The sequence below is a fragment of the Staurois parvus genome, unplaced genomic scaffold (assembly GCF_062004578.1).
Source record: "Staurois parvus isolate SC_StPar_1 unplaced genomic scaffold, SC_StPar_1.0 ptg000181l, whole genome shotgun sequence".
NCBI classification, from domain to species: domain Eukaryota; kingdom Metazoa; phylum Chordata; class Amphibia; order Anura; family Ranidae; genus Staurois; species Staurois parvus.
In genome coordinates this window covers 890,487-917,771 of record NW_028317977.1, presented here as the reverse complement: position 1 = coordinate 917,771, position 27,285 = coordinate 890,487, and the positions used below count along the sequence as shown (strand labels likewise).

General features: G+C 38.7%; 1 protein-coding gene across 3 annotated transcripts in view; it reads left to right on the top strand.

Annotated features, from left to right (window-relative positions):
* The window catches only part of GRIA3 (glutamate ionotropic receptor AMPA type subunit 3), a 382,937-nt gene that overhangs the window by 260,458 nt on the left and 95,194 nt on the right, over nt 1-27,285 (top strand). For all 3 annotated transcript variants that reach the window (XR_016312691.1, XM_089677207.1, XM_089677208.1), the window contains exon 5: nt 23,011-23,064. Coding sequence is in view for 2 of the 3 variants with exons in the window: in XM_089677207.1 (XP_089533333.1) it covers nt 23,011-23,064 (54 nt within the window). In the remaining variant the exon portion in view is untranslated. The remainder of the gene's footprint in view (nt 1-23,010; nt 23,065-27,285) is intronic.

The following is a 27,285-nucleotide window of genomic DNA, read 5'->3' as shown; positions in this document are numbered from 1 at the left end:
TAATAATTTTGGACGAAAGCTGCGTACTAATGATCAGATTATCGTACAATCGCTTTCAAAGTGGTATTTTTCTAACAATTTTCTGATCATGTGTACTAGGCTTAAGGGGGAAGGAACAGATTAGTTCATGGTGCAAACGCACACTTTAACCTGAAGATGTTTGTTCAATTCATCCGAGAAACAGAAATAATTTGTCATGGATGATCTTAACCTCCCTAGCAGTCTGATTATGTCCATATTTCTGTGCTCAAAGCGGTACATTTTTTTGCATGGAAATATGTTTTTTTTTATTGTAGGCCTGTAATTTTTAGGAATAACTCACTGAAATCTGTCCGAACAAGAGTCTAGTAAACATCCCGGGTAGGATAAAACCTGAAACACGAAATCATAAATTATAATTTAATAAATAATCATAAAAAATAATAATATAATAATAATAAATTTAATTCAATAATATAATCAAACCAAAAACACTGAAATTTGAAATATAAGTTCGCACATCACTGAACAAAGTCGCAAAATCATTTTCAGTGTCTGATGACGAATTTCCCCACTAATCATTATCACTCAATTCTGCAAGTAGTTCTGATTTACTATTGCCGTTCTCTAGCTGGTCTAAAACTGATTTTAACCTAAAGGGACACTTCTTGGACATCATGGACATTTCTCAGTTTCCAGGCAGAAAGAACAGTAAAAATGCAGGCAGGGCACAGGACAAAGCACTAGGGACAAAATGTATGTGAAATGGTTTGATACAGTAATGTTTTACTATGTGATTTTAGTGATTTTAGTGAATGGCACTTTTTGTCATTTTCAAATTTCCCGCTGTTCCGTCTCCCGTACGTCCCGACGCTCGCAGGGGACGGAACCCAGATGACAGATGCCGGCATCCGCTGGATTACATTGCCGGGGACACTGCAGGAGGGAGATCGCGGGAGCGCAGAACAAGATAAGTGATAGAGGGATCGCGGAGCAGCGCCGCATGGTAAGCCCGAGTGTAGCTCGGGGTTACCGCTTGTGATACTGAAACTTTACCCCGAGCTACACTCGGGAATACCACCAGGGAGGTTAAGCATGTACCTTTACTTGAGAAATCAGGACCCAGAAAACCTGTGATAATTTAGCGTGTGGCCAGTTCTATGACATTACATACAGTTGTGACCAAAATTATTCAACCCCCACTGAAATTGAGTGTTTTGGCCAGTTTGACATTGCTTTTGATCATTCAGTCATCTTGCTTACATTTACATTAAAGAGGCACTTGTAGGTCAGACAAATATAACATAACAGTTATAATGAAATAACCACAAATGTCTTTTCTGTGCTCACAGCATTATCAGTTTTATTCAACCCCCAAGTGACATTCAATCTTAGTACTTAGTACAGCATCCTTTTACAGTTATAACAGCTTTTAAACGTGAAGCATAGCTTGACACAAGTGTCTTGCAGCGATCTACGGGTATCTTCGCCCATTCTTCATGGGCAAAGGCCTCCAGTTCAGTCACATTCTTAGGCTTGCGCACTGCAACTGCTTTCTTTAAGTCCCACCAGAGGTTCTCAATCGGATTTAAGTCTGGTGACTGCGATGGCCACTCCAAAATGTTCCAGCCTTTCCTCTGCAACCATGCTCTAGTGGACTTGGAGGTATGCTTGGGATCATTGTCCTGTTGAAAGGTCCAACGTCTCCCAAGCCTCAGGTGTGTGACGGACTGCATCACGTTTCCATCCAATATCTCCTGGTACTGAAGAGAATTCATGGTACCTTGCACACGCTGAAGCTTCCCTGTACCTGCAGAAGCAAAACAGCCCCAAAGCATGATTGACCCTCCACCATGCTTCACAGTAGGCAAGGTGTTCTTTTCATCATAGGCCTTGTTCTTCCTCCTCCAAACATAGCGTTGATCCATGGGCCCAAACAGTTCTAATTTTGTTTCATCAGTCCACAGAACACTATCCCACAACTTTTGTGGTTTGTCCACATGGCTTTTGGCATACTGCAGTCGACTCTTCTTATTCTTTGGAGACAGCAAGGGGGTACGCCTGGGAGTTCTGGCACGGAGGCCTTCATTACGCAGTGTGCGTCTTATTGTCTGGGCTGAAACTTCTGTACCCACATCTGACAAATCTTTTCTCAGTTCCTCAGCAGTCACACGGGGACTTCTCTCCACTCTACGCTTCAGGTAGCGCACAGCAGTCGAAGTCAGCATCTTCTTTCTGCCACGACCAGGTAGCGTTTCAACAGTGCCCTTTGCCTTGAATTTGCGAATGATGCTTCCTAAGGTGTCTCTTGGTATGTTTAACATCTTTGCAATCTTCTTATAGCCATTGCCCTTCCTGTGAAGAGAAATCACCTCTTCTCTTGTCTTCCTGGACCATTCTCTTGCCTTCACCATGTTTGTAACCACACCAGTAAATGTCTAGAAGGAGCTGAGTATCACAGTCATTTTAAAGCTGCCTAATTGGTGCTTATTATGCTTGATTGCTGCTCGGTGACATCCACAGGTGTTTTCAATACCTGATGGAAAGCACCTGTATGAACCTCTGTTCTTCAGAGTGGTAGTCTTTAAGGGGTTGAATAATTGTGGCAATGAAGAAACCACATAAGAACCATTTACTACTGTATTACATAAACAATTGATGTCATTTTAGTTGCATTTGGGTAGTTACAACGTCCTTGTAGGATTTGATTCTGAATACAATTCCAAATGTACACTATAGTCCCTAAACCCCTTTACAGCATTGGGGGTTGAATAATTTTGGTCACAACTGTAGTTAGTTTGGCTGGAAAAAGACAAGTCCATCCAATTCAACCCACATAGAAAAAAACACACATGGACACACAAAAATAGAAAACCTCCATATACATAATCCTATACCCACAGTTGATACAGAGCAAGGTAAAAAAAAAAACTATAAAGCATGATCCAATTTGCTTCAGCGAGGGAAAAAATACTTCCTGATCCACCAAGAGGCAATTGGAATTAATCACAAGGTCTCTGCTAAAGTAGCAGGGATTGAAATTTCTACAGTAGATGACCTTTAAGGCTTACACTAACATGGACAGGTGACGTTCACACACATTTAGAATTACCTGCATTCTCCTCATCAAAGCACCACCCACCAGAGTTCTATCTACAAGCTGCTACCTCGATGCCCATTATGCCAATTAGGGCCATAAGTGAATTACCATGCAGAATAGATCACACCCCTCTGAGCTGGTTGATCTGTACACAGGAGGACTGTAATCCAGTATTCTATATCTACAATGGGTGCTCACTGCATGTTCAGATCATTTTTTGCAACTATAAAAAATGTGGCTGGCGAGTGGGCCCTAAGAGCACAATAAAGCCAATAAATCGTGGAACTAGGAAAGAAAGGTTTTGAAGCATTACTGAGAAAGCAAAAAAATTTACATCAATAGTTTTGGGTAGCAAATGCTAGAAATGTGAGCATGTCATCTTACCTTTTTCTATATCTGATGTATGATTAGGTAATTTTTTTTGTCTTCAGTATATCTATTCACTTTGGTTGTAAAGCTGTTCTTCCATTTTAAGCACAGGAAAATGATCTTCCTGTGAAGATACATTGAACTGAATTTCAACTAAATCTTGCTCATGTAATCCCTCTGTGCAATTCAGTGTCACTACTCAATCTCTTACCTCCTCTATAAGCTGCCAGTGTGTGAGTATTTGATAGATTTACTTGCTTTACTCATCCTGCCTTTCCTCAAGCAAAGCCAAACCACTTTTCATCTTCCTCAGATGAACATTCATGTGGGTGATTGGTTCTATTGTACTTAGCTAGTAGCTCCAGTCATATATTCAAACAGGCTTAGATGTGCATACAAGCCCTATATCCAAATTTGCCCCCCAAAATAGTGGTTATTATTACTTCCTTCTAGATACTTAATGTATCCTACAACTGCATTATCAAAAGCAAAGGCAAAATTTGCCTGCATACCTCTTTGCCCAATAAGATCTTTTAAATATGTTTGTAAGGGAAAAACTAATTAAAATAGATTTGGTAAGCTCCTCATTTTATCTATTTTATCTATGCTCTGTTAACACAGAGGCTGCAGGCTAATCAGAAAAAAACAGTCATAGAAATGCAATTACCTGTGTCTGCTTCTTTGAATACGCTGTTTGCCATGAAAAAATATGTTTGAAATGTTGGGCCTTGAAAGGAAATAAAACCGCACAAAATCTTAAACAGTGTTTTGCTTTTCTTGGTTTCAAATAAATAATTTGTCATTACATACAATGTAGTTATATCCAGTCCTTCCTAGCTTTCACTCATTGGTGGAGGATGAATTTGTAAAGAGTAACCTGTCAAGAGTTAATTTGTAAACTGTACCTTTTGGTGTTCAGTATTGGACACTTTAAAGGCTAAATTCATTTTTTTTCTAAATTCTAGTTTCATATGTACCAATATACTATTCATGTACTTATTTTGCAGAAAAGAGAAAGCTTTCTATTTCTCTTAGACTAGGCAATACCTCAGCCTCAGTGTCCTGTTGAAAACTCCTCTATTAGCCATCCTGAATTTGATATTCAGAACAGTGTAGCACTACCCCCTAAGGAACCTCTGGATTTTGGGTCCCCCTTTGTCTGCACAGCCAGGCAACATGCATTTTCAGCTGGTATTAGCAGTCAATAACCTGTCCTTGGGCTTTTTTTTATATTTTATTGGGGGAATATAATGTGTCATTTAGGAATTTGACACTTGTTTAGTGTATGTTTGCATATAGCACTTTGGCTTTGCACGCTAACACTTTTTGTTTTTTACTTGTATACCTATAGGGGTTTGCACACATTCGGGAGAGTATATGTAAGGGGGTCAGGGAGCTTTGTTTAATTCCTTGTATCTAATTATATTGCTTTGGGATTTCCAGAGATAAATAGCTGCTTCCTCTTTTCTTGGATAGCACTCTTATATTGTATTCAGGTCAAGTGGCACCATCTATAGTAGGCATTTTTGATTGAGGGAATATACACTTGGATTGGAATAAGGGATTATAAGATGACCAAATTCAGTCAATATAGAACTTGGAGGTCAACTTTTCTATGTACAACTTGCACCCAAAATGGATCCTAGACTGTACTCCCTCTGGAATGATGTCAGTCCTTAATGGATCAGTAGTGAATATCCCATCAGCTTTTAGGAGCTCTATGTCTTCTTTGTAGAAATAACAAAGTCCCATCTGTATGCAGGAGCTCTACTGTATGTCCCTTTAGTGAGAAATACTAGTACACCTGTCTTTATCTGAGAATTCCCAAAGCAAGGATGAAGGATAACCATATGTTGTGCCTCTGAAAGCTAGCTGAATATTGCACAGTCCTGCAATATCCCCTGTAGGCTTTGGAGGGTGAAAAGTGTAGAAAACACTTTGAGGACCTCTGTGGCTACACTGTCTTCTTAGAACAAACTCCAACAGGGGAGGGGCCTAAGCATGGCGCCATGAGCAGCTTAAGCTCTGAGATCTGGTTGTAGCAGGAGATCTTAATCTGTGCTTGAACCCGTATTTGGATGTGTCATCCAGTACGACAAGAGAGGGTGGTAGGAAATCAAAATTACTGAAGAAGCTATAACAGCAAGGCCAATTGACCGATACTTGGAGAGTAAATCATCCAAGAGAAAGAGATTACACCTTCTTCTCTTCAGTACATGGAACATATTCATGATTGGACTATATATTGATCTAGCACAGTTGGAGCTGCTGGTTAGTTCCAATATAGAGGTTACGTCTCTCTCAGATCATGCTTCTGTCACAGCGAGACTCCGGGTTGATGAGGAGCAGGGAAAGACAAATATTTGGAGATTAAATGAGATGCTCATACAAGGCCCTGAAAGAGTAGAAAAGATAAAGCAGGAAATTGAACATTTTTTTTAGTGTAATGAGACCAAGGAGGTGACAGTAGCGATGATAGTATAGGGAGGTGATAGCAGTGTTGGAGACTCATGAGGCATATATAAGGGGAATTCTGATAGCAATAGGGGCAAAAAAAAAGAGAGAATGGGGGAAAACATGGAGGTGATGGAGGAGTTATATAAGTTAGAACAGTTACAGAAAAAGATCAAAGGCATGGATATATACCAGAAGATAATCCTTAAAAGAGAAGAATTAAAAGATCTTATGGAACAGGAGGTGAGGAGGATATTTAATAGGGTACCTAAAGAAAGATATCAGTGGGGAAATAGACTGGGGAATTATCTAATGAGGATGGTAAAAGAAAAGAAATCTAAAAAATGTATCGATAAAATCGAAACTGATAAAGGATAAAGGAGAAACTGATATTTGCAATAGTTTCCAAGAATACTATAGCAGGCTTTTTAATGTGAGTTCTAGAAATCAAAAAGAAAGGGAGGATGATAAGAAAAGGAAGAGGCAGAAATACTTAAAAGAGTTGAAAATGAAAAGATAAATGAGTGGCCCTAGAAAGAACTATAACCCCAGAGGAAATCAGCATGGCCCTGAAGAACACAGCCTCAGGAAAGAGCCCTGGTCTGGATGGATTAACTGTAGGTTATTTTAAAAAATGTAGAGAACTGTTGGTCCCTAAAATGTGCGATCTATGATCATTGCACCTATTACAAAAAGTAAAGAGAGAGAAGCAGCTGACAATATTCTTGTCCATAGATGCCCAGAAGGCCTTTGAAAGGGTGGATTGGGTATTTATGTTCGATACGTTAGAATTTTTGGGGCTAGAGCCCAAAATGTTGAATTGGATAAAAGGGCTTTATAATGGTCCCACGGCAGCGGTTAAGGTCAACGGATCCCTCTCCCAGTCGTTTAAAATGTACAATGGTACGAGACAGGGATGTCCACCATCTCCATTGCTGTTTGTGTTATCACTAGAACCTATCTTAGCAAGGGTGAGATGGAGTATAGATATAGTAGGAATAAAGATTGGGGATGGGGCGCACAAGGTGGCAGCTTATGCAGATGATATGTTATTTTATATAGTAAATCCTAGAATAACATTACCTAATCTAATGAGACTTTTAAAATAATATGGCGAGCTGACAATAAACCCTGCAAAGTCAGAGATCCTAAATATTAACGTTCCAAAGCAAGAAAAGTTGAGTCTTCAAAAAGAGTTTTCATTCACTTGGAAGGAAAAGGAAATAGGCTACTTGCGAATAAAACTAATGCCCTCAATAAAAAGTTTATACCAGGCAAACTATATCCCTTTAATAAATGAAATAAAGGATGAGCTGAGGAGACTCTGAAAGGGTGGAGCTTCTTGGATAGGTCGCATAAATCTGGTTAAAGTGGTGATAGTTCCAAAGATTCTTTATAAGTTCCACATGCTCCCAATAAGCCTACCAGTTTTTTTTTTCGGGGTAAAAAAGAAGTTGATACTCAGGTTTATATGACCAAATAAGAAACCGAGAATTAGATATGAGGTATTGTGTAGGGTAAAAAAGAATTGAGGAATGGGGTTGCCTACTTTTAGAAAATATTATTTATCGGTATTATTATCATGAATAGTAGAATGGACATTTAATTCACAAGGGAAAGGATGGGTAAATATGGAAGGAACACTAAGTAAGGTACAGTTAGGGAAGATTGTATGGATACTACATAAATGCCATGCACTAGATGAGAATATTAGTCCTTTAACAAAAAAAGTGTTAAGTGTTTGGGACAGAATTCATAAGCAGAAAGGATGGAAATATAATTCTGTACTGATTCCTTTGGTGGGGAATATTTCCCTCCAGGGAAGGATATACTTTTTGGTAAATGGATTAAAGATAAGAATGCACGTTTGAAGGATATTTTGACTAAGGGGAAGTTACACACGTATCAAGAGTTAAGGGAAAAAAGTGATTTATTTTTCATATTAGATGAGTGGCGTATGGGCAATTAGGACATTTTGTTTCATTGCTCCCTCATCCACTGAGGACTGAGGAGGATAAGTACCCATTTGAAAAATTGTTGAATATGAATACCGCTCCTAAAGTTACCTCTAGGATATAAAAGATCCCCATAGATATGTAAGGAGCTGATCCTCCCGGGTTCTTGGAAAAATGGGAAAGGGAGTTAGGAACAAAATTGAAGGAATAAAATATTTAAATTAACACATGAGGTGACAAATATGAGCACAGAAGAAATTAACTATAAATGACTGTCAAGATGGTATATTACACCGAGTGTGGCACATAAGCAGCAAGCTGCTGTTTCACTTTTATGTTGGAGAGGCTGTGGGAAAAGGATACAATAGCACACATTTGGTGGGATTGCCTGAAAATACAAGAGTTTTGGAAGGAAATAATTATGGTATTCAGGAAATGAGTGAGATTATTATACAAACAGACCCATGGATGTGTTTATTTCATTTTGAGCATGTAGGCAAACAGTATAAAAACAGGATTCTATACCATCTAATCAGTGTGACCAAAGGCCTGATCCCCAAGTTTTGGCAAGCTCAGAAGCCACCAAGAATAAATGATTGGTTCAATAGAGTGGAAAATATCTTTAGGATGGAGGAGCTGTGTCATGTTGAAGAACTTTGGAAAATGTGGGGTTGTTGGTCAGAATTTAAAACATACTTTGAATAGAGATACTTTGAATATGTCAGGAGTCAGGGGGAAGAAAGCTCAGAGAGAGTATGATGGAGAATTTGAAAGTGAAAGTGGGCAAGAGAGGGAAAAGAGTACAGATAATTACAGATAAATAGAAGAGGAGTAAGAAGTGAGTCAATCAGATCTGGACAGGGGTAATGCGGGAGGGGGGTTAGTGGGAGGGAGGGTGGGTGATAAGAAGTTTTTAAAGAGATTCATGTATTAGTGAATGTGAAGTATGTTGGGTTGTTTTATTTTTTGTATTGAAAATTTAATAAAAGATAATTTAAAAAAAAAGAATAAACTCCAACAGACTAGCAAAGCACTTCCAATACTGATCCCAGCACTGGCACATTAGAACAAAATTAGGATGGCAGAAGCTGTCCCTCCTGGGTGGCTAGCTGGGCATTGCACCTAGCTGCCTCTCCCCTGTAGGCCTTGGGTGGTGAAAGTAGAGGTACTCACACTGTCCCTTGAAATCCTGCTCCCTGGTGAAGACTGCTGTTCAGTCCTCCTGCTGTACAAGTCCTTCCTTGCAATACAGGCTGTCTCCTGGATGAGACTGAAGGGTGGTGAAGATCCCTCTGATCAAACTGCTGCTTTATTTCCTTCCTCGGCTCCTGCCTGGAAGCAGAGCTCCCAGTCCCATGGTCCCCTCTAGGCCTTACAAACCTCGACTCAGTACTTCATTCTCCAACCAGCAATGAACCCCCTGCTAGCCAGGCTCTTCAGTATTTATGAGCACATCCTGCCCACCATGTCAGGCCACGTGCCTGGGAATTGGTCAAACACCTATAAATATTCACATCCCTGCCCCTGTACCCCCACCCGTTAGCTTCTAGAGGTTTCTGTAAACTTTCAGAAATGGGGAGATGACAGAGGCCTGACCTGCAGAGCCCTCCAACTTGACCTGAGATTGAACCCCACAGAAATGCTCACTTTAGCTACTTGTAAGACAAAATTTACCTATGCCCACTAGAGGGTGCTACATAGGGAGAACCTGTAACTGCCCTCCTCCTCCTCCAGGAGATGGCTCCCACCCACCTCTGCAGGTGCAATCACAATTCTCATTAAATATATAGCCATCAATTTTTTTCTTTCCATAGATTGCATAGATCACTCATTTGGCAGAGTGCGCAGTAGCTGAGCAATCAGACTATGTAGAGAAGAGCTGTGGCATTGAAAACAGTGTGTCCTGGAAGTCAGGTAAGCTCACCATGCAATTTACAATCTGATTGTACAATCTCCTTCAATCTACCATCAACTATGTAGTGCAATGGCTTGCCTGATTGGATGCAGAGTGATTGGATAGATAGATGTGTCCTCCTATTATAGTTTTGGTAAATCTAAAGGAGACCATACAGAGATTGTACAATCAGATTGTATAGTGTATGGCTACCTTTATACACCTAAAATGAACTAGTAGAGCTTTCAGTGGCATTAATTGGTAACAGCACCCCAAAAGCAAACTCACATTTTGTCACGTGAAGAAACAAGCGACAAACTCGGGATAAGAACAGTAAAAAAAATTGCAAAACGCAATATGTCAAAATGTCCCATGAGCTACTTTGCCTTGTGTAGGGCAGCCCATTGAAATCAATTGGCTGTTCTATGTGTGTTGTTGGAAAAACGTGCCACAAATGTGTGCTCCCACTATGCTAGGTGTGAATGGGGCCTGAAAGTGAAACTGGTTTGTGTACACAAAGAACAATGAGACTCCATTCATATCTGCGCATTTCCGAACACGTGGCAAACCTAACAAAAAATGCATGCTTTTCAGAAATGTGCTGCAAATTCACATCATGCTTTTGTTTTCATTGAATGTTAAAGGCACCCCAAGTGCAGATAGCAGGCATATATTTGCCCTGCGACAAATGCTTTGCAAACACACTAAAAGAACAAGGTAAAAACGCACCACGCTCCGCTCCCAAGCTGTGGAGCTTCTTTGGGATGTTTGTCATGCTTAGGGTTGCCCATTCAAGTGAATGGGTTTCCCTATGTGTGATGAGTGGAAACATTCCAAAATGCCCCAAAAAATGCATGCAGAAAAGTGAGTCCCTTGCTACGTGAAGATGTGATTGGGGCCGAGTGTCTCCATCCACTCCCTCCTATGTACTTGTATAAAGATGGCCATACATTATGCAATCTGATTGTACAATCTCAGTGCAAATTTAACAGAACAATGGAATAGGAAGATTCACTTGAACAATCCATTCAATTTGTATCAAATTAGACAGGCTCTTGCACTACATAGCTGATGGTAAGTCTAAAGGAGATCCAACAACCAGATTGTACAGAAGGTGGGTAGAAATAACACAAGAGGTGGTATAGTAATGAGGAAGGCGTAGTCCAGAGAGGTGGAGACGACCTATCACACCCTGCAGCAAGGAAGTGCATGCTGGGATGCGATCTACAGGAAGCAATGGCATCTAAAAACATTTTTAAAAATCCAAATAGACATATGAAAATGTACAGCTTCTATGGACAAGGTAAGTGAAAGATGAGCACCCTGGGATGGCTGGGCCACAAATAAAATTAGTTCACCTTTACAAAAACTGAAGGCAAGGAGCGCCTGTAAATAAAAACTGTGCAACGCTGACTAAGTTTGAATAGTGCCCTTATTATAGGTGTGGGACATTTACATACCTGCCGAAGCCTGGCTGAAAAACTCCCAGAGATGGCATAATCCCATCTTGCCTTGTTGCTAGGATGTTGTTCATATCTACAGGCACCTGTTACCCACATAGGCAGTTTTTTGGCAATGGTGAACTAACCCTTTAAGTGGACCTTCAGGAATATACTGTATGTTTGTGTGTTTTTAAACAATAGTTACCTCTTCTGAGGTATATGGTGAGATTGACACTCTGTCTTTTGATATCTTTTTTTTTTGTACACTAAATAGTGCAACTGTACTCCCAGCCATTGGGTACTGTACATGAGAGCTGCTGCTCATATACACAAGAAGAATTGTGTTGTTTGTATGCTGTTCTCCCCCCTTCTTCTTCTCCATTCACAGAGCAGCATGTAATACACAGCCGGGAGTCAAAGGCCAAGTGGAGGGGGAAATAAAAACAACACTATCCATTCTGTATACTGTATGAGAGCTGCTCGGTGTTCTGTGAATGGCCAAGGGGAGAGGGGAGCATACAAATTATCTTCTGTGCGTTAGCGCCGCAGCTCTCATGCATGCAGTCACAAGTACAGCGAGAGTTGTACTGTCTGGTGTAAAAAAAAAGACAATGGGGTTTATTTATATTGTGCTCTGCAAGTGCAGTCACTGTATATCCAAGGGGATGCTCTGCAATGAGGTGAAGCTCTGCTGATTTCTTTCATCCAATGATATGCAAGCAAAAATGCAGTTTTTTTTATTTTTTTTACATGTTCCCCTCACAACTGCATTTGGAGTGCATAGCCTATTTGCCTTTAGTACATCAACCCCAATGCGGCGATTGGGCTATAGAATATACCCTAGAAGAGGTAACTGTTCTTTAAAATCACAAGATTTAGAAAAAACAAATATGCCTAGAGTTCTCTTTGTCCTGTTTACCGTTATCTTTGAAAGTGAAAGAAAATCTTACATTTTGGGTTGACCTCAGAATAGGAATAGTAGGAAAATCTTCCAGTGGGGACACTAGTTCTGGTGACCCTGGTGAAACCCAGGGATTCCCTCACTTTAGATGGTTTCTTCTTCTTCCCTTCCTCTTTTAGCTATGGGACAGAAAGCGAAGAGAAATATCCTCAACTGGACATAGATGAAAAAAAAGGGGTTATAACGCTCCCTTACTTTATCCAAAATGGAAAGAAATTGCCTTTAGTAACACTTTAATAGAGTGGCATATACAGTATACAGTATCTGTAAACATGCAGACAAATAAACACAGTTATTCAGAAATGTGTTGATGCAAAAATGCAAATTCTCAAAAACTAGGCACATTAGGGTAAAAAAGCCAGGCCACCTTGGCTTCAAAGGACATCTGTATGAAAAGAGTTGCAAAGTAACTAAGTGATATAACTAAGTGATGAACATGGTAAAAATATTTATGGTAATGATCATGTGTAGAGATGAGCGAATTTCTCAAAAATTCGATTCGGCTGATTCGGCGAATTCCAGTATGAAATTCGATTCGATGCGAATTAATTCGCTACGAATTTAACTTATTAAAAGGGTTTCTAGGCTTCAGAGAGCCTTTAAATTAGTGCAGAACACTGTACCTTTAATTTAAATGCCCTTGGAGATGAAAACAAATGGAAACAAATAGATACAATGTTTCAACCGCTGTATGGAGTGAGTGTCCCAGAACTGTCAGAAATAGTCTATTTCTGACAGTTCTATGACATTCCCTCCATACAGCGGTTTCAACCGCTGTATGGAGTGAATGTCCCAGAACTGTCATAAATAGTCTATTTCTGACAGTTATGGAACATTCACTCCATACAGCGGTTGAAACATTGTATCTATTTTTTTCCATAAATGACATTCTGCAGATACACTTAGAGGAGCGCTGCAGATACACTTTTTGCCGGCTTGGAATTATTCTTATTTTCATCCTACTTCTTCTTCTTCTTCTTCTTCTTCATCCTCATCCTCTTCTTCTTCTTATGAGGATGAGGATGAAGAAGAAGAAGATGAAGAAGGAGTAGGATGAAAATAAGATTAATTCCAAGCTGGCAAAAAGTGTATCTGCAGCGCTCCTCTAAGTGTATTTGCAGAATGTCATTTATGGAAAAAAATAGATACAATGTTTCAACCGCTGTATGGAGTGAATGTCCCAGAACTGTCAGAAATAGTCTATTTCTGACAGTTATGGGACATTCACTCCATACAGCGGTTTCAACCGCTGTATGGAGGGAATGTCATAGAACTGTCAGAAATAGACTATTTATGACAGTTCTGGGACATTCCTTCCATACAGCGGTTGAAACATTGTATCTATTTGTTTCCATAAATGGATCCATTTATGGAAACAAATAGATACAATGTTTCAACCGCTGTATGGAGTGACTGTCCCAGAACTGTCATAAATAGTCTATTTCTGACAGTTCTATGACATTCCCTCCATACAGCGGTTTCAACCGCTGTATGGAGTGAATGTCCCAGAACTGTCATAAATAGTCTATTTCTGACAGTTATGGGACATTCACTCCATACAGCGGTTGAAACATTGTATCTATTTTTTTCCATAAATGACATTCTGCAGATACACTTAGAGGAGCGCTGCAGATACACTTTTTGCCGGCTTGGAATTATTCTTATTTTCATCCTACTTCTTCTTCTTCTTCTTCTTCATCTTCATCCTCGTCTTCTTCTTATGAGGATGAGGATGAAGAAGAAGAAGAAGAAGTAGGATGAAAATAAGATTAATTCCAAGCTGGCAAAAAGTGTATCTGCAGCGCTCCTCTAAGTGTATTTGCAGAATGTCATTTATGGAAACAAATAGATACAATGTTTCAACCGCTGTATGGAAGGAATGTCCCAGAACTGTCAGAAATAGTCTATTTCTGACAGTTCTGGGACATTCCCTCCATACAGCGGTTTCCAGCAAAAAGTGTATGTGCAGAGTTCCTCTATTCTGCAGATACACTTAGAGGAGCTCTGCAGATACACTTAGAGGAGCTCTGCACATACACTTTTTGCCGGCTTGGAATTATTCTTATTTTCATCCTACTTCTTCTTCTTCTTCTTCATCCTCATCCTCATCCTCTTCTTCTTCTTCTGAGGATGAGGATGAGGATGAAGAAGAAGAAGAAGAAGAAGTAGGATGAAAATAAGATTAATTCCAAGCCGGCAAAAAGTGTATGTGCAGAGCTCCTCTAAGTGTATGTGCAGAGCTCCTCTAAGTGTATCTGCAGAATAGAGGAACTCTGCACATACACTTTTTGCCGGCTTGGAATTATTCTTATTTTCATCCTACTTTTTCTTCTTCATCCTCATCCTCTTCTTCTTCTTCTGAGGATGAGGATGAAGAAGAAGAAGAAGAAGTAGGATGAAAATAAGATTAATTCCAAGCCGGCAAAAAGTGTATGTGCAGAGCTCCTCTAAGTGTATCTGCAGAGCTCCTCTAGGTGTATCTGCAGAATAGAGGAACTCTGCACATACACTTTTTGCCGGCTTGGAATTATTCTTATTTTCATCCTACTTCTTCTTCTTCTTCTTCTTCTTCTTCATCCTCATCCTCAGAAGAAGAGGATGAGGATGAAGAAGAAGAAGTAGGATGAAAATAAGAATAATTCCAAGCCGTCAAAAAGTGTATGTGCAGAGTTCCTCTATTTCTGACAGTTCTCTGACAGCTTCTTCACATGTACAGCGGTTGAAACATCTGTATCCTAAATGGAAACTAATAGATACAAATTGTATCTATTAGTTTCCATTTAGGATACAGATGTTTCAACCGCTGTACATGTGAAGAAGCTGTCAGAGAACTGTCAGAAATAGAGGAACTCTGCACATACACTTTTTGCCGGCTTGGAATTATTCTTATTTTCATCCTACTTCTTCTTCTTCTTCTTCTTCTTCATCCTCATCCTCTTCTTCTGAGGATGAGGATGAAGAAGAAGTAGGATGAAAATAAGAATAATTCCAAGCCGGCAAAAAGTGTATGTGCAGAGTTCCTCTATTTCTGACAGTTCTCTGACAGCTTCTTCACATGTACAGCGGTTGAAACATCTGTATCCTAAATGGAAACTAATAGATACAATGTTTCAACCGCTAAACATGTGTTCCTTCTGTCAGAGAACTGTCAGAAATAGCGGAGCTCACTGCAGGGACACTTTTGCCGGCTGATCGGGAAATATTCGATACGCGCACCCGAAGTAGGCAAAATTTCGGATTCGACGCGAATCGAATATTTCCTGAAATTCGACTCGAATTCTGGTTCGCCTGGTTCGATTCGCTCATCTCTAATCATGTGCACTGAATTGTAACTTGCAGAAACTCAATAAGGATTTTTTTTTTTAACTCCAAATAAAGGGAATAAAGGGAATATAATAATATTTCAATTATAACACAATTTTCAGGCACACCTGACATTTATCAAATGCAGTTATTTTCATTATGCTTTGTCATTATTGCGTATATATATTTCACATTAAATAGGGGCAAATGTAGTAATACGGTCATGAAAAGGATGAGATTCAGCTACTAGTCAGCTAAACTGGGTTTAGGGTCATTAGTTTCCTATTTGATTTTGCACTCCCTAGGAAGCTGTCCCTGTTATCCTCCCCTAGTTATACCCCTGATTGTCCAATTTGATCATGGTGGGTTTGTCAAAAGAAAACGTACTTTAGAACATTTAATTGGCAATCATTATGGGATCCCCATGTGCTGAGAAACTATCCAAGCTATTAGTAAAAGATAAAAAGAGGATTTTTTCTCTCCTCCTTACACCTACTTATGGCACCTTTACAAATGTTATCATCTTTGACTTAACAAGACTCGTTAAAACAGAATATTATTAATTTCATTTTTATCATGCACTGCTTTACAGTATATATGAGATAGTATGATTCTATGTTGTGCTTTAAATAGAAAAACAAAAACTGTGTACATAGGTTTTTCCAAGGGTCCTCTGGCTAGTCAGATGACATCGCAGGTCCTTATGCAGGCCATACATGGGTCGAATTCCAAATTAATTTTCTTTAGAAAGTTCCAGATTTAAGGTTATAGCAGCAATAGCTTTTTTTATTTTCACTATTACTGGGCTATTCATTTTTTTAATTGGTAGGTATTATTTAAGTTGAACATACCTTATAAATGCCTAAATTCCCATATGACTAATGCAAGCCTATAATGTTAAATCTTATTGATCAAATCATCAGATCCTGTTCTATTAAGCTATGGCAAGGTTTAGTGGGTCTTTCTTTCTTTCTTTCTTTCTTTCTCTTTCTTTCCATTCCCAGCCCTCTACATACTTACCTGAGCCTGATTTCAACCCAGCGATGTGCACAAGAGCAGAAGCTCTCTCAGCTCACACACAGCAGTGGAAGCCATTAGCAGCTCCTGCTGCTGTCAATCACAGCCAGTGCAGAAGGGAGCAGGGGAAAAGGCTGAGCCATGCTCTGTGTGTCTTTGGACACAGTACTGGCTCAGGAGTGAGCACACATGAGTGCCCCCATAGCAAGTGGCTTGCTTTCGGCTCACTCGGGGGGGGGGGTGAGCCAGGAGTGCAGGCAGGGGACCCAAGAAGAGGAGGATTGAAATTGCTCTGTACAAAACCGTTACACAGAACAGGTAAGTATACCATGGTTGTTATTTAAAAAATGCCTTTACAATCACTTTAAGACAGTTTAAAGTATATGTAAACTTCCCATATTGGATCTCTTTTGGTCTGTTAAATATACCATTGAAGGCTCATTGTTATATGTGTTAAAAAAGTGCAAAAAAAACTCTTGATACTGAGAGAAATTCATTGTGCTTGTAACTTGCCATGGCAAGCTGACAACAGTCACATTCTGCTTTGCTGAAATCCCAAAAATTTTTATCAGCCCAGCTTAGGTTTCCTCTGTAAACTACAGAACACCTTCTGTGTGCCCTGTATGTTATGGAGATGAGAACAGTGTTCTGTCATCCAAATAAAGAGTGAGTCTCCCTAAGGCAGGAAGTATGTTACTTGATCGATTGCCACAGGAAAATGGAAAAAAAACCTGAAAATTTAAAACTAGTTCAGTCATCACATCTAGGGACTGGAAAGCTGCAAAATATAAAATTTGTACTCTTAAATTTGGATACACATTAAGATATAAGACCAGTGCGTTTATCCGGCAATCCTGAAAGTCTTCATCTGGCATGATTTAAAACACGGCATCGATGCTGTTACTTTTCAGTACTATAAAGTATATGTTAGAGTGGTGATCTTTTTAACTCCCTTCCTTAGCTCTGTGCACAAAAATAAGTGAGTTGCTATTGAGCTGACTAACCGTATATATATGAGATTTGCAGGTGGTAAACAAATAAATTGAAAACAACAACATAAACCACTAATGTCATTCTGGCTACTTTATGAGTATTACCACTTTCATGTGTCATACTATAACTTTGCACTGTCTTGCAACTCAGCAGGAGGGATACAATTTCATTTTTCTGCAAGACATCTAACCAGCTCCTGCTGATCTTGTAGAAATGGAACAACCTCTCTTAGACCCTGTTCCCAAATGTGTTTGATATGATAGGGTTTAAATCTGCGAACTATGTAAGCCATGCTGGGTTAAAACTGCTCAGTTTCACGTTCTAATCATTAAACAGTAGGTGACTATACATGTGTTTTCTGGATTGGATTCTGAAAGCCATCTCTCTTCATGAGAGATTCATATTGAGGATCTATTTTTTTCTGAAAGCCAAATGACAGGTTTTTCATTTTGGACTGTCTAAACAGCCACTGTGCTCCTGTTTTTTTCATAATATGCAAACTCTCAACCTTCTGATTCTTCAGCATATTTTTGCACCCACTTTTGCGTTTTGTAAATAATGTGTTTACCATCCAAACATGGCCATAGATGCACAAGCATTAATGAGTTCAGCTGTCTTTTTGCCTACAGCTCCTTTCAAACATACCAACAATCACTTGTTGAACCAACAATACTTTTCTTTGCATGATAGTATATATAATATTTCTAGTATATACTTTATCCCTTTTCCATTGTCATCAGTTTGCTACATATTGTTATTGTTAGAATGAAGCAGGAACAGGTACCCTGCTATAATCATATATCGGTTGTCGAATCACTTGAACTGTTTTAAACGGGACAGTATCATGTATTTTCCAGATCTTTTATATACTGTACATATTTTGTCTAAACATAAAGTAAATTAACATTTAAAGTTCAAATTCTACTATTCCTAACTTTATCGAAGGATATTGATTTCTGGTACATAATTGCTGTAGAAGGGAGAGCTTGGGGATCGTCTCTGAATGTAGAGTATTTAATTTTTCTTTTAATGTCTTCAAATTTAAATATCCCTATATCATTTACTTCTAAGCATGAAATCCCATACCTGTATAAGCCTGTGCTGTCACTGTCAGACAACCTTTTTCTCACTACATATAACTGCAATGCATTTAAATAATCCAACACTTTGATATCAAACGTTAAAGGTCAGTAATTATTTTTACAGTCATTTGATAATCAAATAAGCATTAATAACCTTGAGTCATCTTAAACATGTCACCGATATGTGCTGTGCTATGACCTCTTGTTGGGCAAGCATGCTTTGGAATACAAAGAAAACGATCATATTCACATGTACATTATTAATATTTATGAACTGGGAGCCTGTGATGTGAAGGAAGAAAATTATCATGTAATTACAAACCATTAAAGGCACCAAGGGTCATTTAAAGATCATAGTCTATGTGTAATGAGAGGATAAAAACAATAGTGATCGAATGTTAAAATAAGGCTTGGAGAAATCTTGTATTCATTTTGCTTAACTGCTTACCCACCACTGTATAGCAGATACACTGCTACACGGCGGCATAGGTGCGCAAAATCACGTATATATATACGTGATTTTGCTTTTCAGGGTAGGGGGCACGCGCATGCCCTACCCACGCCACCATTCGCGGCCACGGATGTCAATCACCGGATCTAGGCCGGTGATTACCCGCCGGCGCTGGGTGATTACCGTCAATCACCGACGGGGAGGAAGACTGTTTGTTTACAAACAGTCTTCCTCCTGTCAGCTCAGGCACACTGCTCAGGATGGCTGTGCTGTGCACAGAATGTCTGTCATATCAATAGATAAAGAAATGAGAGAACTATAGGGGGAGGCTGTGGAGAAGACATTAAGAGCAGTTACAAAGCTCACATAGTTCAAGAAATATTAAAACACAACACAAAGGCTCATGTATGACTGACAGTCTAAACATGTACCGAATCTAGTTACTATGCGATGCACAAGCCTCATAAAGGGAAATAAAAAAAATCCTTAACCCTACTTGACTGAACCAAGATCTCCTTCATTTGTGGCTCACATGCTTTCCTTCTAGACACTGACAGTTGGAGTGTGTCAACAAGAGAGACAGTGCTGTCAATCCAGGAAGCATTGGGCGAGACTAAGTGTTGCCAAGTGCTGAATGACAATCTACAGGTTTGTGGATCAGCAGTGACAATACTGATAGCCACATTCCCTGCAACATTTTTTTTAATCTCGATGTAGTGCAAGCAGGCAAAGCATAGATAACAATGGGTACTCTGTTATCTATGCTGAATTAGGTTGACTTCACTGGCAAGATTAACAGGTATTTGTATGACTTTGCAGGGGGACTAAAAGAAATTGTAAGTGCAAATGCATCAGTGCATGCTAGAGGTAGTTTTTACTAACATATATACTTGACACAACTTATAAAAAAGAGAATAATCATTCAAGTGTGCCTAGAGTAGAAGTCTATGGCCCTCTGTAGCAGGGGTGGACTGACCATTTGGAAACTCGGGCATTGCCTGAGGGCCCAGGGTCAGTAGGGGGCCCCATGAGATGCCCCTGGTACCTTTTTCATAGGCTTTTTTGAGTTTGGGCAAGGACACAGGGGCCCCATGATTCCCTATTGCCCGGGGGCCCCATGAGTTGTCAGTCCACCCCTGCTCTGTAGAAGCTCTGTCAGGCATTTATTTCTTTGGAAATATGGGTAGTGAGCATGGTGGAGATTCATCACAGATTTCTAGTGGCAGATCTCTTTTGCACAGTGGAGCCCCAATGAGGTCCCTGGGAAAATCAGCTGGTATGAAAAGAAAGGATGCAAGCATCATGCCATAGGGACTAGGGATGAGCCTCAGGTCCAGTCAAACTAAGCCTGTTTACAGTTTGATGAATAACCAAACAAACTGGCAAGATATGGCCAGTTCACAGTCTCAGGGATCCTGGATGACATGATTTAAAAAATATATTTATGACTATATTTGGTATATTTGGTCAATTACATCACAAAGCCATACAGGCTAGATTGTTTACAGAAACCAGGGATCTGTCATTTTGTAGCAGTAGTGCAGCAGGACAACATAGCTGGACAGTAAGTCATAGTGATGACAGGGAAACGTGGTGATGGGTCATTGTGAGAGGAAGTCATTGTAATTGACCCTAGTCCCCTTAACATGGCTTTGCAACCTTCCCCCCTTGCAGGGTATCCATCTAATGTTAAAAAACATGTGACCTGGTATGCTTCAAGAAGCCATACATGCAGACACCTGCACTTTGAAAAAGTCATTTAATGAAAATTCTATTTAAAAAAGTAAATAGTGTCACCCAATGTAACTGCATCTTCAATCATGTGGCCAGCACAGTGTTTCCCAACTGAGGTACTGCGGTACTCTGGAGTGCCATTTGGGTTCTCCCAGGGTACCACAAGCACAGGACTCAATTCACTCCGGGATCATTTGCCATTTTGTGGGTGGACCACCCACCAGCACCATAAAAAACAATGATGTTCTAGGGCAGGACACACAGCCTCATTCCTTGCTACGGTGTTAGCAGTTGACCAACCCCTAGCATGGCAACATGCTGATCTCGGGCAGATAATTTGAAGGGCCACCTCCAGAATTTAGGCAGTGACAAAAGTCCGCCTCTCCCAGACCTGCTCCACCTTCCATCCTATGCCTTGCTGCTGGAGCTAAAAGGTAGGGTTCTGATGTGAAAAGGGTACTGTGTTAGTGGGGGCTATGTAATGGGTGACTCTATGATTGGGGGATTTTAATGGACTTTAATGTGATGAGAGGACTCTGATGGGGGGACTCTAGGGTGATGGAGAGACTCTGATGTCATGGAGTACTCTGATGTGATGGGGTAATCTGATGTGTTGTGAGGCTCCAATGTATGAGGGGGGGGGTGATGTATTGGGAGGGCTTTGATATGATGGGGGTTTCTCATGTGAAGGGGGTCTCTGACATGATAAAGGAGCCTCTGACATGATAGGGACCTCTAGCATGAAGGGGGAGCCTTCTTGCTTTACTTGATGTCACTCAACTTCCCAGTTGATTTATTTACAAACAGAAGACAGCCAGGGATCTGACATTTTGTGAAAGTCAATAGAAGGTTAACTCATACTGTTTGGTACAGCTTTAAAGAATTTCCCAAGCATGTTGTTTAAAGCATTTGTCTATTTTCAATATCGCCTTTTTAACAGCATAAAAATAACCCTTTGCCACTGAACAGTATTTTTTTTCTTTCTTACACTGGTAAATGTCCCTAAGGACAATGTCCAAATACTTGTAGCATTTTTTATAAAAAATCTGCAAATCATCCTGAAAAAGACCTGGAAAAGAAATTAACAAAAAGATTCAGCTTCCATAGACTTCAGTAGTTTCAGCACTTTATTCAAGGTTTTTGGACTTTGCGCAAGGTTTGACAAACCTCCTCCAAACCAGACTTTGCCCAGGTCACTCATACTTATTAGGAATACAGTAGGTCCAGATTAATATTTATTTGTTAAAATAAAAGGATCTATCAAAAGTTGTCAACTGTTACTTTTCAGGGGTTATAAATAGAATAACAAAATATATCTAGACTGACTCCTATGGCTTGATGCTCTCATCATTTTACTGTATAGTTCTGTACAGGAAGTTGGGGTATATTTGCCCAATGGGGAGACAGCAATAAAACTTGGTCAGAGGTTCTAATCCTTCCTCACACTACTGCTATCATCAAGAAGCTGAGAAAATGTCTACAACAAAGACCCAGATGGCACCAAAAAGACTGACAGAGACTCTAATCCTTTCTCACACCACCCAACATGAAATAAATGTCTGGAGTCACATTTTAAAAAAGTATTTAGCCTCAAAATGCCATGAGGATTTTTTTTTTATTCCTTTCCCACCCTTTCCTCCCACCCCTCTCTAATTAGATGCTGGTATGAAAGAAAAACGGTCCAAATACCCATTTTACATAAAGTGTTACTAAATCCAGGACCATGCATTCACCCTATCTGGTCTCCCACAGTACACAGAATACGGAAATGCAATTATTTTAGTAAATATAAACTGCTACCTTTTCTCATCAGCAGTTAGAGCAGTCTTGTGACTTCTATCAGTGTTCAGCAGAGCACTGTGCCAATTGAGGCTCTTGCATAAATATCAAAGCCATTCAACAAAGAAGACTTGTACCTGGCCTTTCCCTTTCTTTGGGCTATCAGAACGCTGGCTCTCCTATTTTGCCTGTCCTTTCCACTTTATTTAAAGTAATGGTGCTGGTGACCTTACTGAAACAAAAGAAAAGTCTTTATGGAGCATTTTGCTAACACTATTATTTATTTTGTTAATATAACACATTGTAATTGAATGACTGAATAATTCTGCTAGTGAAAATAATTATTTTTCTTTTCAGGTTCTGCTTAAAATACAATAAACATACAGTATATGCAGTATTTGCACTAAGTATAAAACAGTATTACATAAATAGAATCATTTCAGTACTATAAGGAGGATATCCAGCCTAATCCTTGATCTGTTTTTCTTTTCTTGTAGGTTGTAATCCTTGGTAAACACACACGGGGCTACCATTATATGCTGGCTAACCTGGTAAGAACACATACTCTAAAAACCAATGCTGTTTGCTTTTGTATTGATGGAGACTGAGTTAATCACAAACAGATAGGTAGCAATGAAAATCTCTTTCCCAGGATTCCTGAGAATAATTTGGCAAATATAAAAATATGACATATTACTCTTCACTTCCTTCTTTCAGTATTACATTATTGAAATGAGCTGTCTGCCTTCTGCTGCATGCTATCTGCAAAATCTTTTGAACAACAATAAAACAGAGAATGGGCCAATTTGTCCTCTATTTACTGACGTGATTTGGACAAATGGAACACTTTCTCCATTCTTTTGTGTAAAAAATACTTTTAGGTTTCAGACAAATTAGGGGCTGTTTTCTTGGCAGATCTGTAGCTTTACAATGCCTTACCTGTAGTCTGCTGAAACTGATCTTCCTCTCTTATGAACTGTCACAGCCTGTCACCAATTTAGTGTTGTGACAGATGCTCATCAGAATGTTCTCTATAGAACTGTCTGGAATTGTGTCAAAACAACTGCATTGTAGGCACTGTGCAAGAGTATGATGAACCTGTACAGCACAGATCTTTATTGTTTTGTGGTAACCTATGTGCCTGGATTGTCAGAATAAATTTGTCTAGGAGATAATAAGCGGCCCATAATAAGGAACATATAATGTCATACTATGTAAACTGACTCTGCATAGATCCATCTACTTCATATACAAATGTTAACAAATATATTAGTTCAAACAATGTATTTGAAACAAAACAGCATATTATGTGAGCATGCAGTATATATTATAGATGATTACATATCCTAATATTATTTAGACAGGTTGAAAAAGCTAAGAATTTTTTTTTTTTGTAAAAGAGATACCTTGCTAATGGTTATGTCTGAATATATATGTAGCTAAAAATGTATGCATGATATATATATATATATATATATATATATATACTGTGTATATGTGACTTATAAGGCAGGAAGCAATGTGCCAGATACACTAGCTCATACTAGCAACTAAAGAGCAAAATGCATTGGGGTGTGGCTTGGTTGGAGCCTAGGCTGCCACATGATGTGCAGGACTGGGATTTGGCTTTTAGCTCATACTAGTAACTAAATTATTCTCTTATTTTTCTCACTTCAGTAAATTGGGAGGAGGGGGGCTTTGGGGGTAGAGATCATGTGCAGTTGAAGTAGGGGGCAAATAAGGGGCCATATTTGCCTTGGTTAACTGCCAAAGAGTTCTTTAGATCCCTTAACTGTTCACCCGATGTTAAGAAGATTTCATTTAGCCTCACTTTTGAGGACACCACAAGTGCAGAAGAATACAAAGATTTTTTTAAACAGGGGCTCTTATTTAATAGGCATGACAAGTGTATGTGTATATATTTTCTACAATATATATTTATTTATTAAGACTACAAGATACAGTTGTCAATACAGTTAAAAAATATGTTTTTTTCTAAAGGTAAATAGGAATTTATTGTATTCTCATTTCAATTTGGCAGCTGATTCTTTAGGCATTTTTTTTTTATTTTTCCAAGCTATCTTTAGTAGCTCATGCTGAAATTTACACAGACAATAGGATGAGTCTGACCTTTTTTTAATCCAAAGTCCCAAATCATTGTCGTTGCCCTTTGTCAAATGTATTCTAATTAATAGATTAGTTCATTTACCTCATATATTAAAAACAATGTTAATTTATCAAAATCGCACTGTCAAGTTAATATAGTGAACCTCTGTGATATATATTCACACTGGGGCTGTGATCCCTAGAGTAAAGACATGTTATATGATGATACAATGCAATCTATTTATATACAGTATGTTTTTATCCAGGTTTCACACAACTTTCAACCAAAATTCACAGATTTTGTAACAGAAATCCAGAAATGAACACCAACCTACCTGCCATTGTTTTCCTTATGGAGGTAGTAAGGTTGTTAAAATGCTGGTGTTGTTCATGTTTTCTGGGATGGTTGATTAGTTTGTTCTCTATAGCCATAGACTTAGTGAGAGCTCATGACAGTGGGTGATGTCTCTTAATCTGACGTTTTGGAAAACTGGATAAAATTGGTGATTTAATTTTTGTGTCATAGTGTGTGCAATGTATTGGTGCTATTTCTTTTTCAATAAAGATGAATTAAAAGAAAATGCTAGTGCTGATATTAACAGAGAGCACTTTTTCCAACAAAAGCTAATTTAAAAAAAAGACCTTCCAAGCATAGGTAAACCAAATCTGGGTTTGAGAGGTTTCATCATTTTTGTTTCAGTTCTGCAAGGGTAATTTTTTTAGCACCGTCACAGTCCTATCTTCTGCAGCTTTATAACAATTATTTCTTGACTCCCTAGGACCTATGAAACTTTAAAATTAAGATGAGTCTATAAACCACTGTCCAGAGTTGTATATTTAGTGATCTGTCTGTAATAAGTATTTGTATCTAAGTAAGCTTACACAAAAAAAAAAACATCAGGAAAAATATGGAATCTATAGATCAATTTACATACATTCAGTTCTTCATCAACTGTTTTGGTGGTACAGCTGTTGCTCTATGGAAATGGTTCTAACTTTTTTAAGTGTTTGATATACCATGATGAAACACCAGTGTTAGCCACTCTTATAGTCAACAAAATGGATGGCTTGAAATCCAAGGGCAAAATATGTTTTTTTGTTTTTTTTATTATAGGGAGGGGGCTATCCGCAACATCAACTAACCTGACCCAGGCAGTATTTTCTTTTTAAGTTCAGGAGGGACCTGAAACTTACACTTTGCTTGATTTGATCTTCCAATGTCCCTGTAGTTGTTGGAGTATTTATTAGCAGCATGGACTAGTGTACCCTTAGTTATCCTAATGTGTGGAATGCACAATGTCAGCAGGTCCTTTCCATCTTCTACAAAACTAAGGGGCCATTTACATTATTGCAGTGCATTAACTTTAGTGTGTTTCCACACTGTGCTGCAACACACGTCCTTTGGCAAAGTGCAATCAGGTGCCACAACATGATAGTGTAAGTGGACCCTAAGTGAATAACTTTGCTTTCTAGAAACTCTAGTGAGAGTGCCGTGCTTGTTGTCATTTGCCCTCTAACTACTGCATAAAAGTGAAGAACCCTGAGTCTTTTCCAAAGACTCCAGTGAGACTACTGCTTCCAATTAGGAAGCCAAGTCTCACAACATAACTGCAACCTGCTGACATTTGTCTAAACATAGTAATTATGTATGTGTACAAAAAATGAGCACAAATGCAGATTCAGCTGCCATTTTGAAAGAGGCTGTGTCCCAATAGAATGCAGTATTTTCACTGAGAAATGCAAGCAGTGATCAAGCAATATTCAATCTGTGACATATAAATGTGTTGGGGTGCACAGGTTGGTAATCACTGCTTTATGTCAAAGTGGGCAAAATTAATAAAAACATCCCTCAAACATAAAACCTTTTTACATTTAACATGTATATAATAGGGAAGCAGAAATGACAATGATGTGTAAATGATGTTAATCAAATCATCTTAGAGTAATGAATTTCACCTTTTAACAACTTACATATGTCAGAGCAATGGGAAACAATTTGTGGTTACCTACTAGGGATATTGCATGTTACGTTGTTGTGTCCTTTAATAAGCTTGAATATGAAAAGTGATGGTTAATTAGTTGCTATGTCTTAATGAACATTCACAAGAATTTTTAGTAGACAGTTCCCAGTTTTATTATATTATAATTATTATTATGTTAAACAAGTTGATAATAGGCATTATTTATGAGTGTCTAAGGAAGAATTGTCTTGAATCATGTGTGCTGCTTTATACCAGGTAAACATATTCTCTATTCATAGTATGGAAGAATGAATGGGGAAATATGAATGGTTGCTAAGGGGTAGCATAGGCTGATATCATTTTTTTCCTCAGCAATTTTTTTAAAAGACAACCAAGCCATGATGTCTTATACAGTAACAGTAAATAACATGAATGCTATTTTTTTTTTTAAATATTGGCAAACATCCTCACAAATATTTCATTGTCACCAAATATATTTGTAGATGTGGGTATCTGCAAAATATTTTAATATTCAGAATATATCATAATCATCACTACAATAAAAAGGAAACAATACTGGCTTTGAGACAGTTTATTATTATTATTTTTAGTTTTTAGACTTCCATATTACAGCTTTAAGCAACAGACCTGTTAAGCTTTAACATATTCATTTATTTTGATAATCATCTTCATTATTTATAAATC